Source organism: Lipomyces arxii (assembly GCF_038497795.1).
Source record: "Lipomyces arxii strain Phaff 12-163 unplaced genomic scaffold V1512scaffold_12, whole genome shotgun sequence".
NCBI lineage: Eukaryota > Fungi > Ascomycota > Lipomycetes > Lipomycetales > Lipomycetaceae > Lipomyces > Lipomyces arxii.
Window position 1 is genome coordinate 103,161 of NW_027117711.1, and position 13,085 is coordinate 116,245.

At 46.3% G+C, this 13,085-nt stretch overlaps 9 protein-coding genes across 9 annotated transcripts; 6 read left to right on the top strand and 3 right to left on the bottom strand.

Moving 5' to 3' along the window:
- Nucleotides 1-118: 118 nt before the first annotated feature.
- On the top strand, nt 119-1,103 carry V1512DRAFT_264895 (uncharacterized protein; the record flags this gene model as incomplete). Its single annotated transcript, XM_066916785.1, has 3 exons — nt 119-314; nt 361-650; nt 699-1,103. 3 exons carry the CDS (start codon nt 122-124, stop codon nt 885-887), a joined length of 672 nt encoding a protein of 223 aa, XP_066770586.1. The 3' UTR covers nt 888-1,103.
- Nucleotides 1,082-4,052, top strand: V1512DRAFT_292047 (uncharacterized protein). The gene is made up of 5 exons (XM_066918282.1): nt 1,082-1,323; nt 1,375-1,532; nt 1,582-2,358; nt 2,401-2,702; nt 2,745-4,052. Exons 1-5 carry the CDS (start codon nt 1,161-1,163, stop codon nt 3,949-3,951), a joined length of 2,607 nt encoding a protein of 868 aa, XP_066770587.1. The 5' UTR covers nt 1,082-1,160; the 3' UTR covers nt 3,952-4,052.
- Nucleotides 3,996-5,388, bottom strand: V1512DRAFT_264900 (uncharacterized protein). Its single transcript, XM_066916786.1, has 2 exons — nt 5,012-5,388; nt 3,996-4,964 (listed from the first exon to the last, which is right to left on the bottom strand). The coding sequence occupies exons 1-2, from the start codon at nt 5,283-5,285 to the stop codon at nt 4,033-4,035; spliced, it is 1,206 nt and encodes a 401-aa protein (XP_066770588.1). The 5' UTR covers nt 5,286-5,388; the 3' UTR covers nt 3,996-4,032.
- Nucleotides 5,389-5,617: 229 nt separating this feature from the next.
- V1512DRAFT_227343 (thiamine diphosphate-binding protein) lies at nt 5,618-7,074 on the top strand. The gene is made up of 2 exons (XM_066913872.1): nt 5,618-5,956; nt 6,012-7,074. Exons 1-2 carry the CDS (start codon nt 5,759-5,761, stop codon nt 6,999-7,001), a joined length of 1,188 nt encoding a protein of 395 aa, XP_066770589.1. The 5' UTR covers nt 5,618-5,758; the 3' UTR covers nt 7,002-7,074.
- Nucleotides 7,075-7,173: 99 nt separating this feature from the next.
- On the top strand, nt 7,174-7,638 carry V1512DRAFT_248632 (mitochondrial zinc maintenance protein 1, mitochondrial; the record flags this gene model as incomplete). Its single annotated transcript, XM_066914561.1, has 3 exons — nt 7,174-7,243; nt 7,288-7,488; nt 7,535-7,638. 3 exons carry the CDS (start codon nt 7,174-7,176, stop codon nt 7,636-7,638), a joined length of 375 nt encoding a protein of 124 aa, XP_066770590.1.
- Nucleotides 7,639-7,836: 198 nt separating this feature from the next.
- V1512DRAFT_248633 (mitochondrial carrier domain-containing protein) lies at nt 7,837-9,098 on the top strand (the record flags this gene model as incomplete). Its single annotated transcript, XM_066914562.1, has 8 exons — nt 7,837-7,939; nt 7,986-8,023; nt 8,071-8,191; nt 8,236-8,247; nt 8,301-8,440; nt 8,490-8,662; nt 8,705-8,822; nt 8,868-9,098. The coding sequence occupies 8 exons, from the start codon at nt 7,837-7,839 to the stop codon at nt 9,096-9,098; spliced, it is 936 nt and encodes a 311-aa protein (XP_066770591.1).
- Nucleotides 9,080-10,401, bottom strand: V1512DRAFT_264908 (uncharacterized protein). The gene has a single exon (XM_066916787.1). It carries the CDS (start codon nt 10,263-10,265, stop codon nt 9,180-9,182), a length of 1,086 nt encoding a protein of 361 aa, XP_066770592.1. The 5' UTR covers nt 10,266-10,401; the 3' UTR covers nt 9,080-9,179.
- A 177-nt stretch (nt 10,402-10,578) lies between these two features.
- V1512DRAFT_279791 (p21-C-terminal region-binding protein-domain-containing protein) lies at nt 10,579-11,967 on the top strand (the record flags this gene model as incomplete). The annotated part of the gene is made up of 3 exons (XM_066917982.1): nt 10,579-10,626; nt 10,666-11,133; nt 11,179-11,967. 3 exons carry the CDS (start codon nt 10,579-10,581, stop codon nt 11,509-11,511), a joined length of 849 nt encoding a protein of 282 aa, XP_066770593.1. The 3' UTR covers nt 11,512-11,967.
- On the bottom strand, nt 11,589-12,924 carry V1512DRAFT_36627 (uncharacterized protein). Its single transcript, XM_066918356.1, has 2 exons — nt 12,065-12,924; nt 11,589-12,019 (listed from the first exon to the last, which is right to left on the bottom strand). The coding sequence occupies exons 1-2, from the start codon at nt 12,807-12,809 to the stop codon at nt 11,667-11,669; spliced, it is 1,098 nt and encodes a 365-aa protein (XP_066770594.1). The 5' UTR covers nt 12,810-12,924; the 3' UTR covers nt 11,589-11,666.
- Nucleotides 12,925-13,085: the final 161 nt, after the last annotated feature.

Here is a 13,085-nt window from a genome sequence, read left to right on the forward strand (position 1 = left end):
TAAGGAAATCTTTGATTAAGAATCAGCTCGGGGTCTGGCCCATCGACGTTTAGCAATCAATATATGTAAGTATATCTGCCGTAATCAATGTATTATATACACATTTATGCCACAACACACTATGCTTATTTGGCATACACACTGTCTTTATATACAGCCTTATCGCCATCCTTTCTCTTCGCCATCTTCCATCATTAATCTTTCCATAATGACTGTCTTCGTTCAAAAACCCGCTCCTTCTTTCAACAAGACCGCTGTCATTGACGGTGTTTTCGAGGATGTCTCCCTTGACACTTACAAGGGAAAGTGGTTCAGTATGTGTTATTTGATTGAATTAATTATTATTCGCTTACTGTTTAGTCCTCGCTTTCATCCCAATGGCTTTCACCTTTGTCTGTCCTACTGAGATCATCGCTTACTCTGATGCTGCTCCTAAGTTCAAGGAGCGTGGTGCCGAGATTGCGTTTGCTTCCGTCGATTCGGAGTACTCGCTTCTTGCCTGGACTAACGTCGAGCGTAAGGATGGTGGTCTCGGCCCTGTCAACATCCCCTTGATCTCTGACAAGAACCACACCTTGTCTAAGGACTATGGTGTTCTTCTTGAGGATGAGGGTGTTGCTCTCCGTGGAATCTTCATCATTGACCCTAAGGTAATTTCATGCACTTCCTAGCTAAAGCGTAACACTGACAATTTACAGGGCGACGTCCGACAAATCACCATTAATGATTTGCCTGTTGGACGTAACGTCGAAGAGACCCTCCGTCTTCTTGATGCCTTCCAGTTCGTTGACGAATATGGTGAGGTCTGCCCTGCCAACTGGCAGAAGGGTGATGACACCATGAAGCCTGACCCCAAGGGATCGCTCGAGTACTTCTCCAAGCATTAGACGACCTTCCCGCCTAATATTTTTTTGTCGTGTTTTCGATTTTTTTTCATGTTCGCATGACTGTATAAAGACCACAATAGATTATAATATAGCTAGATAGACTATTCAATGTCTACGTAAGTCAGGGTTATTCTGGGGCCGTTAGAAATTGCAAAATGTATCAAATATATCTGTATATATTTACCCAAATTAATGCCATACTGATTACATCTCCGACATCAACATTCCCCGTGATTATCACAGCAATAATCTCGTACCAAGAGAGAAGTCGAAATGGACCGCAAAGCTCAACCCTTTCCGGTCTTTGATGACAGTCTTCCATTTTCTTCTTTGCTATACCAAATCGAACTTCATATTGCTCGTACTGTAGATTCCCCGTACTCTTATGAGCAGCTTCGAGGTCCACCTTTCTCGACTCATCTCATTCGACCGCTCGGTAATGTCTCCTGTTTCTCCTGATAATTACTGTATTTTAACATTTCTTTAGTCAAATCTCTCGAGCAAACACAACATCCTGCTATCATTGCTGCGCTTTTAGCCGCAAGACTAGATTTCTCAATTCAAGAAGATGACCGGGCGATCCACGAAGCAAGAGCGTACACAGCTGAACTGGTCGCAATCAGGTACTCTTCTCACTTATCTGAGGTATGCTTTTTTTTTAATTTATTTATTAAACATATGCTGATTTGATAAGGCTCAGTTGATCCAATACGTTACATATGAAATTCCACGAAAACCGCCAACTCTACCAACTCCGTCTGAAGAAACACCTTTGATTGACGCGTTTGATCTGGAGAGACAAGAGGGAACACCGTATGTAACTGAATCTGCTGTTGGACTTAGTGCGCTTGAACTTGCCATCTTGGGCGATGCAAAGAAGTTCTTGCTGTCACGTCCAGTCGAGCAAATCATCTCTTCAATCTGGGAAGGCCGGATCGTGTTTTGGGACAGTATCTCGGTCAAGTCTAAGAAGAAGGCAATGTTTTACAACCCGCGTCGGCCCGGAAATGATATTTATTCTAGACTCAGAGTTCCAAAGTACCGTGTTTTTTTTATGATGGTCAATTACGTCGTCCTTCTTGCTCTGTACTACGCTGTCTTGACTGAACGAACAGTCACACACATCACAGCACTGGAAATTGCACTTGACGTTTGGTTTGCCGGTTTCGTGTATGAAGAAATAGGTCAAGTTCGCGAGTCCGGTAGTATTAGGTACTATGCGTCTGATTACTGGAGCGCGTTCGATCTCTGCATGATTGCAATCTTTTTGACTTTTTTCATTGTCAGACTGGTCAGCGTTTTGCCAGGGTTTACAGAGTATTATGCCCATATCGCATTTGACGTGCTCTCTCTCGAAGCGCTACTGCTCGTCCCAAGAGTGTTCTCTGCCTTGTCAATGTCGCCTTATTTCGGTACCCTTCTACCATGTCTCAAACAAATGACAAAAGATTTCATGAAATTTTTGGTCATCGTACGTTCTTGTGTTAAGACATTATTGCCATGCTAATTTTAGATTGTCATTCTTTATGTCGGATTCCTTACCACATTCAGCTTTCTCGGCCGTGACCATTTCACAGTCAGTGCGATGGCGTGGTTACTTATCCGTGTGTTTTTTGGTGCGCCGTATGACGGTTTAGATGCTTCGTCTGAGATTTCTCCTATTTTTGGACCAACTTTGATGCTTGTCTTTGTCATTCTGACCAAGTATGGTGCTTTGTTTGTGTTTTCTGCTGAGCTAACTTGTAGTGTTTTGCTAATCACTGTCGTTATTTCGATTTTGTCCCAGCGGTTCGGAAAAATGATGAATAATGCCAAGTAAGATTTTGTTGCATACTGCTGGCCGTGCTGACAAGACAGTGAGGAGTACATGTTATTATTCGCGTCTTCCGTCATGGAATCCATCACGACGTCCGACCGGGTGACTTATTTTTATCCACCGCTTAACTTGATCGGAATTTTAATCCGGCCAGTGCGTCTGTTTATGAACCGAAGCGAGTACCGCAATCTGCGAATCTATATCCTCAAAGTTACCCACGCGCCGTTTGTCGCTGCGCTCTGGCTGTACGAGCAGGTGCGGTACTACATAGCGTCCAACAAGCGCGACACTCCAGGCTCGATGTTGCATATGCAATCTGCGTCGGGAAAGAAAAGGCTTTGGGGCCGCGGCCGAGTTGCGCAGGGGCTGTTGCTGACCGGGCAAGCGATTGCCGCTGGCACGGATCCTGATCTGAGTCAGAGCGGATTCAACGGCGACGGTACGGTCAAGCCCGGCATTATGCGGACCAGCAGTTACAAGCCGGGTACTGGCACCAGCACGGCTCTGGATCCGATCACGGGAGATGATGTAGCCAAGAGGCGTAAGACCCGCAAGAGCGCAGTCGTGGCCAAGGCCAACCCGAACGAGAGCCGGCCGCCGCTGGTGAGCAGTAGCTCAAGTGTGTCTGTTTCCAAGCTCGCGAGTCCTGTCCGGCGAGCCCCGACGTTTCCATCTGCGCCGCGACGGGTGCGGGGTGGCAGCAACGCGAGCGCGGATGGTGCGCGGTCTCCTGAGCGGTTACGGGCGGCGGCTGCGCGACAGTATAAGAAGGGTCGGCTTGCGATTTCGTTGTTACGAGACTTGCGCAGTCGGCGGAGCGCGATGATGCCTGCTGACACCGTTTCTGTGTCGTCTGATTACGGGTCTGGTCCGAACCGACAGAGCGACGGCCCGAAGCTTGCGGCCATGCGGGTCGGGTCTGACGGTGCGAGTGATGAAGGTTTCACAATGGCATCTCTGAGTCCGATGGTGGGCGAGCCAGATCATAATCTTGACACGGTTGTGGATGCCACTGTTGACAACACGGACGACGATGACGAGGTTGCTAGTAGTGATGATGACGACGAAGAAGAAGAGGTCGACGATGAGGATGATGAAGATGATGATGATGAAGATTTTCTGAGTTTGTATGCCGACCAGTCGACAGTTCGGATCAGGGGGTTGGAGGAACAGGTATACAAAATGAAAGAAATGCTCGAGCGCATGAACGCGATGATGATTGAGACGTATCAGCGCGAGCGGGCATGAATAGAATAGAGTTTGGATGGTTTAGGCTACAGGATTGGGTCGAATATGATTTCTATTGTTTATTTCGTATACAGAAAAAAATTAAATGATCCCGCCTCCAAACCCGCCACTGCCACCAAACCCAGATCCACCGCTGCCGCCAAACCCAGGCCCGCCTCCTGGCCGACCGAACCCAGGTGGACCGCCGAACCCAGGCGGACCACCTAAGCCACCTGCAGGATCAAACGGTTCATCAAACCTGGCGCCCGGCGGTCTGAACGCGCCTGATCCAAGTCCCGTACCGCCTCCACGTCTCCCGGCAAATAGTGGATGGTCTTCAGACGGGTACATTCCGTTCCCACCGCCGCCGTACGGTGTGAGTCCGGGTGTGAATCTAGGGTCGCGCAGACCAGGAGGATTGAGGTCGTCATCGCCAATCGAGAATGGCGACTGGCCGGGGTAAATGCGGGGTCCGTTTAAAATTTCATACTCGTCTTCAAACCCTGGCGGGCCTGCCATTGGGGCAGGTCGTGGGTTTCGTGGAAGAATGCCTGGTACTGGGTCCGGACGAGGGATGTATAGGCTCGGATCTGGTCTTAGATCTGGTCTTGGATCTGGTCTTGACCGGACTCGTTCTTGTTCGGCGTAAGGTGGAGGTGGCGCGTTGCCGTTAGAGTCTACTTCTCGTTGTTGTTGCTGTTGCTGTCGTAGAGATTCAGTCGTGGGTAATAAAGACTGGATGACGTTTTTTTTGAATTCAGTCATGAAATTTGCGAGCGCATCCATGGACGTGATGAATGAATCAGCTGGCGAAAGAGGGTACGAAGCCTGTGGCGGCATCAAAATTACATCAGAGACGCGGGCGTCAAAGCTGAAGGTGTGCTCGTCGTTACCTTCTGACAGTGCCGAGATGACAGATTTGGGACCGAGTTTGGTGACCACGAGCAAGAACGGCGAAAGTGCTGACTTTGTGTGTTTGTATCTGAATGTGAAGCTTGACTGTGTGGAAGAGAACTCAGGAATCACGGTCGAGCCTTAAAAGTCAGCAGGTGTTCAATGCAGTAGAAGATTAACGACATACTTGAATTGTCTTCGCCACAGCCTAGAAACGTGAATCCAGACGACATCATGAGCGAGTGGGAGATCAGAGCCAGGCCTTCGATGGGGGACGCGATTGCTCGCGAGGACGAATCATTTTCCAGAGTCGCTCGCAGTGTCCGCAGTACTTCTTCTGGTGTTATTATTGACTGTTCAGAACTCATTTCGAGCAAATGGCTTTTGGTGAAGTTGAACTTTGACTCTGGAGGGTCGCGATGTACGTAAGCATGTACACTTAGAGGGTTAGGGCTACACATTATCTGTACAATACCCTTGTAATTATGCGCCTCATTTCATACGGCTTATATTATCGCGGCGAGCGGCGCCAAAAAAGCAACGCCGAAAAAAAACAAATTAGTAAAAATGTGACAGAAAAACAACGCAAGAAAGAGTTCGGCTATCGAAGGCATTGAAGATGGCCTAGGTGCTTCGGGTGTAGTCGGCCCCCACAACTGCGGCGTCGCGCTTTATTCCGATCATGTGGGATACCACCGATAGCCGACAATAGCCAGGTCACGTGAAAGGATTATGATTCGTTCGGCAATGATTCAGGGTTTGAAAGTAAGGAACCCGGGTTAGGGTCAGGGCTCAACAGACACTATCCCCGAGGCTTTCTCGCCCTTCTTCATCATCTTCCTTTCTTTCTGTGTTTTGTTTTAAATAATCGGACTCGACGGGTTTTTTTTTATATTTCGTTTTATTTATCTTTTGAATTAGAAGAAAACTTCAGATGGCTTCAATTGCTACTGCTAAGCGCCTCCTGGTGAAGCGCTCGTTCTCATCGTCATCTGTTGCGCCTGTTGCTGCAACGAAGTCTAATAGATTATTACTCAACAAGGCCTCAATTCCTTTAGTTGGACAGAATGCGGCATTGAGAATGGTCGATCTTGGAAAGAGATCTGCTTCGTCTACTGGAGGACCTACGATGGTATGTGAATTGCTTTACTGTTGAGTTTGTGGTGGGTTGTGCTAATCAATACTAGGTCACTGTTCGTGACGCACTCAACCAGGCAATGGTTGAAGAGATGGAACGTGATGAGACTGTTTTCTTGATGGGTGAAGAAGTTGCTCAGTATAACGGAGCTTACAAGGTGTCGCGTGGACTGCTGGATAAGTTTGGCGACAAACGAGTGGTTGACACGCCAATCACCGAATCTGGTTTTACTGGACTGTGTGTCGGAGCTGCTCTCGCCGGTTTGAAGCCCATTTGTGAGTTCATGACGTTCAACTTTGCGATGCAGGCCATTGATCAGATCGTCAACTCGGGTGCGAAGACATTCTACATGTCTGGAGGTACTCAACCATGTAATGTCACTTTCCGTGGCCCTAACGGTGCGGCTGCTGGTGTTGCTGCTCAGCACTCGCAGGATTACAGTGCGTGGTACGGTGCTATTCCTGGACTCAAGGTCATCTCGCCTTATTCTGCCGAGGATGCTAAGGGTCTGTTGAAGGCTGCCATTCGTGATCCTAACGTTACTGTTTTCCTCGAGAACGAGATTTTGTACGGAGAAGCGTTTGAGATGTCAGAGGAGGCCATGTCTCCCGATTTCATCATCCCTATCGGAAAGGCCAAGATTGAGAGAGCTGGCACGGATGTGACGCTGGTCGCCCATTCGCGCAACGTTGAGTTGTGTCTCAAGGCCGCCGAGGCTTTGGCTCAGGAGAACATTTCGGCTGAGGTTATTAACCTTCGTACTGTCAAGCCTATGGATGTGCCTGCCATTGTCAAGAGTGTCAAGAAGACCAACCGGATTGTCGCTGTCGACTCTGGTTTCCCTGCTTTCGGATTCGGATCTGAGATTGCTGCTCAAATCATGGAGTCAGAAGCGTTTGACTATCTCGATGCTCCTGTTGAGCGGGTGACTGGTGCTGAGGTGCCTACTCCTTATGCTATTGAGCTTGAGAACATGGCTTTCCCTACTACTGATGTTGTTGTTAAGGCCGCTAAAAAGGCTTTGTACTTGCCTTTTTAGACTAGTAGATTATTTATCTAGGACTCTCACTGTATTTTAATACTATAGATTGGCATTGATTGACAAGTGGAATTTTTTGTAGACCGAGTAGAGTTTGAGCCGCACAGATCTAACTGACAAGAGTCGAAGAATATATATGGTAGTTTGTATTCCACTTTACAGCATAAAAGAAATGTCACGATCTATTGCAGTGCTCTCAACGTATCGAAATTTACTTCGAGCAACTCGGGTAGCATTTGAGAGTAAGTCAGTTATGCTGTGGATGTTCACTACTGAGCAAAGACAGACGATACCCGGTTACTCTTAGCAGCACGACAACAAGCACGCGATGGATTTGAAGCTGGCAAACGAGAACTAAGTGGTAATGACGCTGATCTAGAAGAAATTGACAGACGACTTGAGCATGCTGTTGGAGTTGCGCTAGTGTTGCGAACAAATGTTGTTCAGGGCGAACGAACAAAGAAGGATGAGGATGAGGATGTTTACAGTAAGTTTAGTGGATGTTTACTTACGATAAATGGTTAATGAGATAGAATTGCGGATACATAAGTATACAGAAATGGGCGACAATGAGTCTGTTAAAGGCGGGAAATCAAATTTATCTGGAACTCAGAAAAGAGTGCGGTGGGATATGTAAATAGTAGTTATGAGCGTATGTTATGTACCGTATAGTATTATCTCATTAAATAGTATAGGATTATACAGTGTAATAAGCATAGCGTATATAGCACAGCGCATATAGCGTAAATGGGATGAGCCGCAAGACAAAAAATAAGTTGATTAGTTAATCCTCGTCTATTCAAACTGAACCCATTTAAACGTCAATTGAGTGGCCATGGAAGAAGAAGTTCAGATTATTGAGGCAGTTGAACAAAATGACTCGGTCAGTCCTCTAAGAGTCCTCAAAGACGTTTCTGCTGGAACTTGTGGTGGAATTGGTGTGTGAAAAGTATACACAGTTGAAGCATTAGCTAACAGTATCAGCTCAAGTTCTAGTTGGACAGCCGTTTGATACTACAAAAGTATGTTCTATACGCATTTACAACCCGATTGAGTCTAATACCTCAAGGTTCGGCTTCAAAGTGCTCCGACTGGTACTTATAATGGCGCACTAGACGTCGTCAGAAATTTAGTCAAGAATGAAGGCTTTCGTGGATTTTATAAAGGAACTTTGACTCCTTTAATTGGAGGTAATTACTTGCCTCGTTTCTATATATTTTTCTAACGTATTCAGTTGGTTTCTGTGGTACGTCAACTATTATGCTGTGAATTCTGGTCTCTGTTTCTGATCCTGTCAAGTTTCCATGCAATTTGGTGTGTTTGAAGGCATGAAACGGATGTGGGCTCGACAGAATGTCGCGGCTGGAAACCCGCCTGATTTAAAGTACTCGCAGTACTATTTCTCTGGCACCGCTGCTGGTTTCATGAATGCATTTCTCGTATGTATTAAGTGTCGCGTTTTGATAATTTGCTAATGAACTTCAATAGACATGCCCTATTGAACATGTAAGAATCAGACTGCAGACTCAGACCGCGGCGGAAGGGCAACGTCAGTTTAATGGCCCGCTGGACGTAGTCAGACAAGCAAAGCAGGCTGCTGGCATTCGTGGCGTATTTCGTGGGTTTGGGCCAACACTTTGTCGTGAAGCTCATGGAATGGGGTAATATTTTGTGTCGTCGTATGAAGTCGCTCTAATTAGCAGAATTTATTTTTTGACCTATGAATATCTTGTCAATCGTGACATGCGAACCAATAGCATCGCTCGAACAGAAATTCCAAGCTGGAGACTATGCATCTATGGAGGCTGTGCTGGATACAGCGTGAGTTTTACTCTGAAGTGTTAAAAGTACTGTACTAAAGACCAGGTCTGGATGTCAGCGTATCCGTTTGACGTCGTCAAGTCCAAAATGCAGACTGACTCAATCGACCCTGCCAAGCGCCGGTACGTGTCCATGGCCGACGGGTTCAAGCAGACGTTCCGCGAGTTTGGGCTCAAAGGATTTTTCCGTGGATTCGGACCGACCATGCTGCGAGCTGCACCGGTGAATGCAAGCACGTTCTGCGCATTTGAATTTGCCATGCGTACAATGGGATAGATTTTTAATATGTATTTTTATAGTTTTGCATGATGCCGCCTAATAAATTACTCCTTATGCTTCTCAATCTTGCTATAGATGCTACTCCTTATCTGTCGTCAGCTTACACTTGCTGATACACTCAGCCACCAGTTTATCCGCCAATTGACGAGCCATTGGAACCGCATCCGGTGCAACCCGACGACCTTGTAATAAGTTTCCGACCGCGACCACGAATTGGTTGTCAATCTCCTTAAACGCATCCGACTGGACATCGACACCTGCTCTCACTGCTTGTTCTCGCATACGCGCGCGTAACATCCTCAGAGTCGGGATTGGGTCGCGGTATGGCACGTAATCCGCGCCGCCGCTGCCACCATGTCCCAGCGGCCGCGTCAGTGCGACTTCTTCGTACGCCATAGACCCTGTAGGCGCACCACTATATTTCGTGTACACTCGTGACGAGCTCGAGTCTGACGCAGAAACGTACCGCCGTTTAACTTGTTCTTCAAAACTTTCAGCCCACGAGAGCGTGCGCAGGGACTGAATGTACGTCACTACGCACGTGAAGAGAATGATGTACATCAGCGTACGCATGTTTGCCTCGTGGTCAATTGGTCGCGGTTTCGGTGGGTCTGGTGGGTTTCCGCGCTCGTCGGGATACTGTCCTGATGCCCACATTCTGTCATTGCTAAAATTCTTCATCCGTTCCCACTCCTCTCTCGTGAAATTGTATCGCGCGTGGGACGGCATTCTGTCACGTATCGGGTCAGGATAGTTCCATCCGTACCCTGTCGAATCGTACGATCGTTTCTTGACTGGGCTGCTTAAAATACTGTATGCGTCCACGATGCGGTTAAATCTCTCGGTCATGATCTTTTCCGCCGCTTTAGCAGCTGGAGATGCGTTCTCAGGCGCTTTGGCAGTGTCGGGATGATATTGCTTGACTAAACTGTAATACCTCTTTTTCAATTCTGCGGACTCGATCTTGCTTCCGTGCGCGATATCAAAGATCTGATACGGATTTGGTGACGCAGTCTCGGGATACCTGATCGTGCGCTCATTTGTTGCTGCAGAAGCGTACAATCTAAAACGATAATTCGAACATGTCGAGACTCGGTAACTCGAGACTAGTAAGAAGACTAGCCTATTCCTGAGTCCGTTTGCAATTGCTGATTGACCTGGCATTTGGTGTGAGTAATTCGGTTGGGAGTATCGCGATGGCGAGAAATGCCTCTGCCAGCCTTGGATTGTCAACTGTTCAAAATGAATACTACTTGACTAATACTGTCAGATGTTACTCATTTATTGCTTATTATTCATTAATTGTATATTTAATTCTTTCAAATTGAATCACAATCGTTCAAATGATATGATTGCATATAGTCTAGCTATTACGTACTAATGCCATATCTACTTAATACAATGCGTATTGAAAACTCCCAACGACCCCTGAAAAAATAACAAAAAATCTCGTCGAAATCAACAAAACTTCGTCAAAATGTCCAAACGAAAAGAAGAAAGTTCAAAGAAACGAGACGCAGAAGAAGTATGAACTACGATTTATGTAGCTGACTATGCTAATTAGCAGGACTCAGGTTCAGACAACGAAGACATCGTGAATGTCGACTTTGACTTCTTTGATCCTCGACCAGATATCGACTATCACGCTATACGGAATTTGCTACGACAGACGTTCGATGCCGACAACGTGTTGTTTGACCTATCTGCGCTTACTGACTTGATTCTATCGCAAAACACGCTCGGGTCGACCGTCAAGACCGACGGTATTGAAAGTGACCCGTTTGCGTACTTAACCGTGATTAATGCCAACATTCACCGGCAGAACCCGGCATTGAAAGATGTGTTAGACTATCTAATCACAAAGACCAAGCTCAAACCCGACTTTAACGAGAAACTGAAGGCATTGTTTGCTGATTCTGCCAAAACAAATACCGGGATTGTGTTCAGTGAACGATTGATTAACATGCCTACTGAAGTTGTTCCGCCAATGTATCGTATGCTGAGTGATGAAATGAAAAGTGCGGTTGAGAATGTGCGTATTTTTATACTTTCAGCGCGTTTCATTGCTAATTTATAGGGGGATAAATACGACTTTGATTACTTTGTCATCATCTCAAAGTCATTCACCGAGATTGCGTCAAAAATAGACGATGATGAAGATAGGCCAAAGAAAAAGAAAAAAGGATCGTCAAAAGAAACTTTCTACTTCCATGCCGAGGACGAAATCATCCAGCACAGGTCGGAGTATTTCGCGACATACAAGTTCAGCAAGGAATCTCAGTCCGCAGACTCAAGACGCACGTTCCAGGATTACGGCATTGCGCCTCAAGGACAAATCATGCTCGTCACGCGTGAAAATTTCGAGCAAATGATTGACGACATGTTGACTATGTTTGCCGTGCCGACGTGAGTCTACAGTGTACAATAACATTTAATAATAAGCGATGTCTATGCATATTCTTAAAATGATCAATATGTACAAATGTCCTATTTACTGTTCAAACAAATCAACACTCAGCTGTTTCCATTTCAATAACGACAGAGTCCGTTTACTGTTCAAACAAATCATTCGCCACTTAGTCGTTCCCATTCCAAGAATGACGACAGCCATGCTTCCCGCATCGAGTTTGTCATTTCCCGTGTCAGTTCTTCATCTGTCTCGTCGTCCTCTTCGCTGTCATTCTCATCGTGAATTGTTTGTATATACTGGAAGTTTTGCCTGTTTTCCTGCTCCTCATCGCTGTGATATGATCCACTGTCGCTATATTGCAGTATCGACTCGCCTAACGCAAGTACCGATATTGATTCTGTGTCAGCTGGCCCGCTAATGTTTGTCGGGGCCTCGCTTGCTTGCTCTTCTTGATCTGCTTCTGCTTCATCTTCCTGTAAAAGTTCTATCCGATAATCAATCACTTGCACTGTCAAGTTAGTCGCTGCGATACCAAAAATAAAACTCAACGCACGCTTGTCTTCAAGCTCAAGTTCTTGATCCTCAAACTTGGCCAATCGCTCCATGTTTCGTTGTTTGATTACATTTAACTGTTCGATCCGGGCTTCCAGCTCGTTGATACCTTGCACCACAATTGCTTTCCGGACATCTAGTCGTTGTAGTTTTCGAATCGCGTCCTTTTTATCTCTCTCAAGCCGTTGTATCCCTGTCAGCTCCGGCTCGACTTCCACAACTAATTCTTTCGATTTCGACTTTGATTTTGCAGACCGAACTAACTTGTTGTTTTGCTTTGTTTCTTCCGCCGAATGTTCCGGTAGAGTTGCCTTAAAACCCTGAAGCAACGAGTATGAGTACTTCCCTTCCGGTAGATCTGCCAGCATTTCCTTCGACAGCAACATGTTCGGCGCACTTGCAGCAATCACACTCGCGTTACTGCGACTGACTCTAGCTCCGCCGGTTCGGAACGAGAACAGTCTGCGCTGCATTGCCGGCTTGCGCATTGTCGGCGCCAACTCATTGATCGCTGACCGATAGTGCGCTGTGTTTGTGATGTCGCCATACAAATTTGATCCGGTCAGGCTTGCGGATGTAGCAACCACAGTCTTAGTCAGTCTCGACAGATTGGAGTTTGTAGCAGCGAGAGCAGATGAGAGTAAAGATGAGTCTGGTACACGATTAGTTGCATCCGCTGTCGTTGTTGTTGTTGCTGATGAAGATGCAATCGCAGACAAGTCTGAAGTATCAAGCTGAGCCGTCATTTGTTCGAACAAGATCAGTAATTGAGGACGATCCGGATTGGACGTACGACAAGGTTCAATCGGCTAATGCTTTCGTATTTGGAAATGAGTAAACAAAGACGAGAGGCTAGTAAGATTGTACTGTTTTTTCTATTAGCTAAGCCAAATCAACTTTGAACGCATCAAAAATTTAAATAATCATTTAAAAATTGGGTCGGGAAGGTTCAGCTAGTCAAGTACTCAAAGTTGAAGATGAAGACGTCGAAAGTGTTGATCAACATCGTTCAAGGCTCTAAA

Bases quoted from the DNA above. Each gene is read 5' to 3' on its own strand.
- V1512DRAFT_292047 (XM_066918282.1), top strand. From the start codon at position 1,161: ATGGACCGCAAAGCTCAACCCTTTCCGGTCTTTGATGACAGTCTTCCA. The intron at 2,359-2,400 runs GTACGTTCTTGT...TGCTAATTTTAG, and splicing joins TCATGAAATTTTTGGTCATC to ATTGTCATTCTTTATGTCGG. The intron at 2,703-2,744 runs GTAAGATTTTGT...CTGACAAGACAG, and splicing joins AAAATGATGAATAATGCCAA to TGAGGAGTACATGTTATTAT.
- V1512DRAFT_264900 (XM_066916786.1), bottom strand. From the start codon at position 5,285: ATGTGTAGCCCTAACCCTCTAAGTGTACATGCTTACGTACATCGCGAC. The intron at 4,965-5,011 runs GTATGTCGTTAA...CTGACTTTTAAG, and splicing joins CTGTGGCGAAGACAATTCAA to GCTCGACCGTGATTCCTGAG.
- V1512DRAFT_227343 (XM_066913872.1), top strand. From the start codon at position 5,759: ATGGCTTCAATTGCTACTGCTAAGCGCCTCCTGGTGAAGCGCTCGTTC. The intron at 5,957-6,011 runs GTATGTGAATTG...AATCAATACTAG, and splicing joins CTACTGGAGGACCTACGATG to GTCACTGTTCGTGACGCACT.
- V1512DRAFT_264908 (XM_066916787.1), bottom strand. From the start codon at position 10,265: ATGCCAGGTCAATCAGCAATTGCAAACGGACTCAGGAATAGGCTAGTC.
- V1512DRAFT_36627 (XM_066918356.1), bottom strand. From the start codon at position 12,809: ATGACGGCTCAGCTTGATACTTCAGACTTGTCTGCGATTGCATCTTCA. The intron at 12,020-12,064 runs GTGCGTTGAGTT...CTAACTTGACAG, and splicing joins ACTTGAGCTTGAAGACAAGC to TGCAAGTGATTGATTATCGG.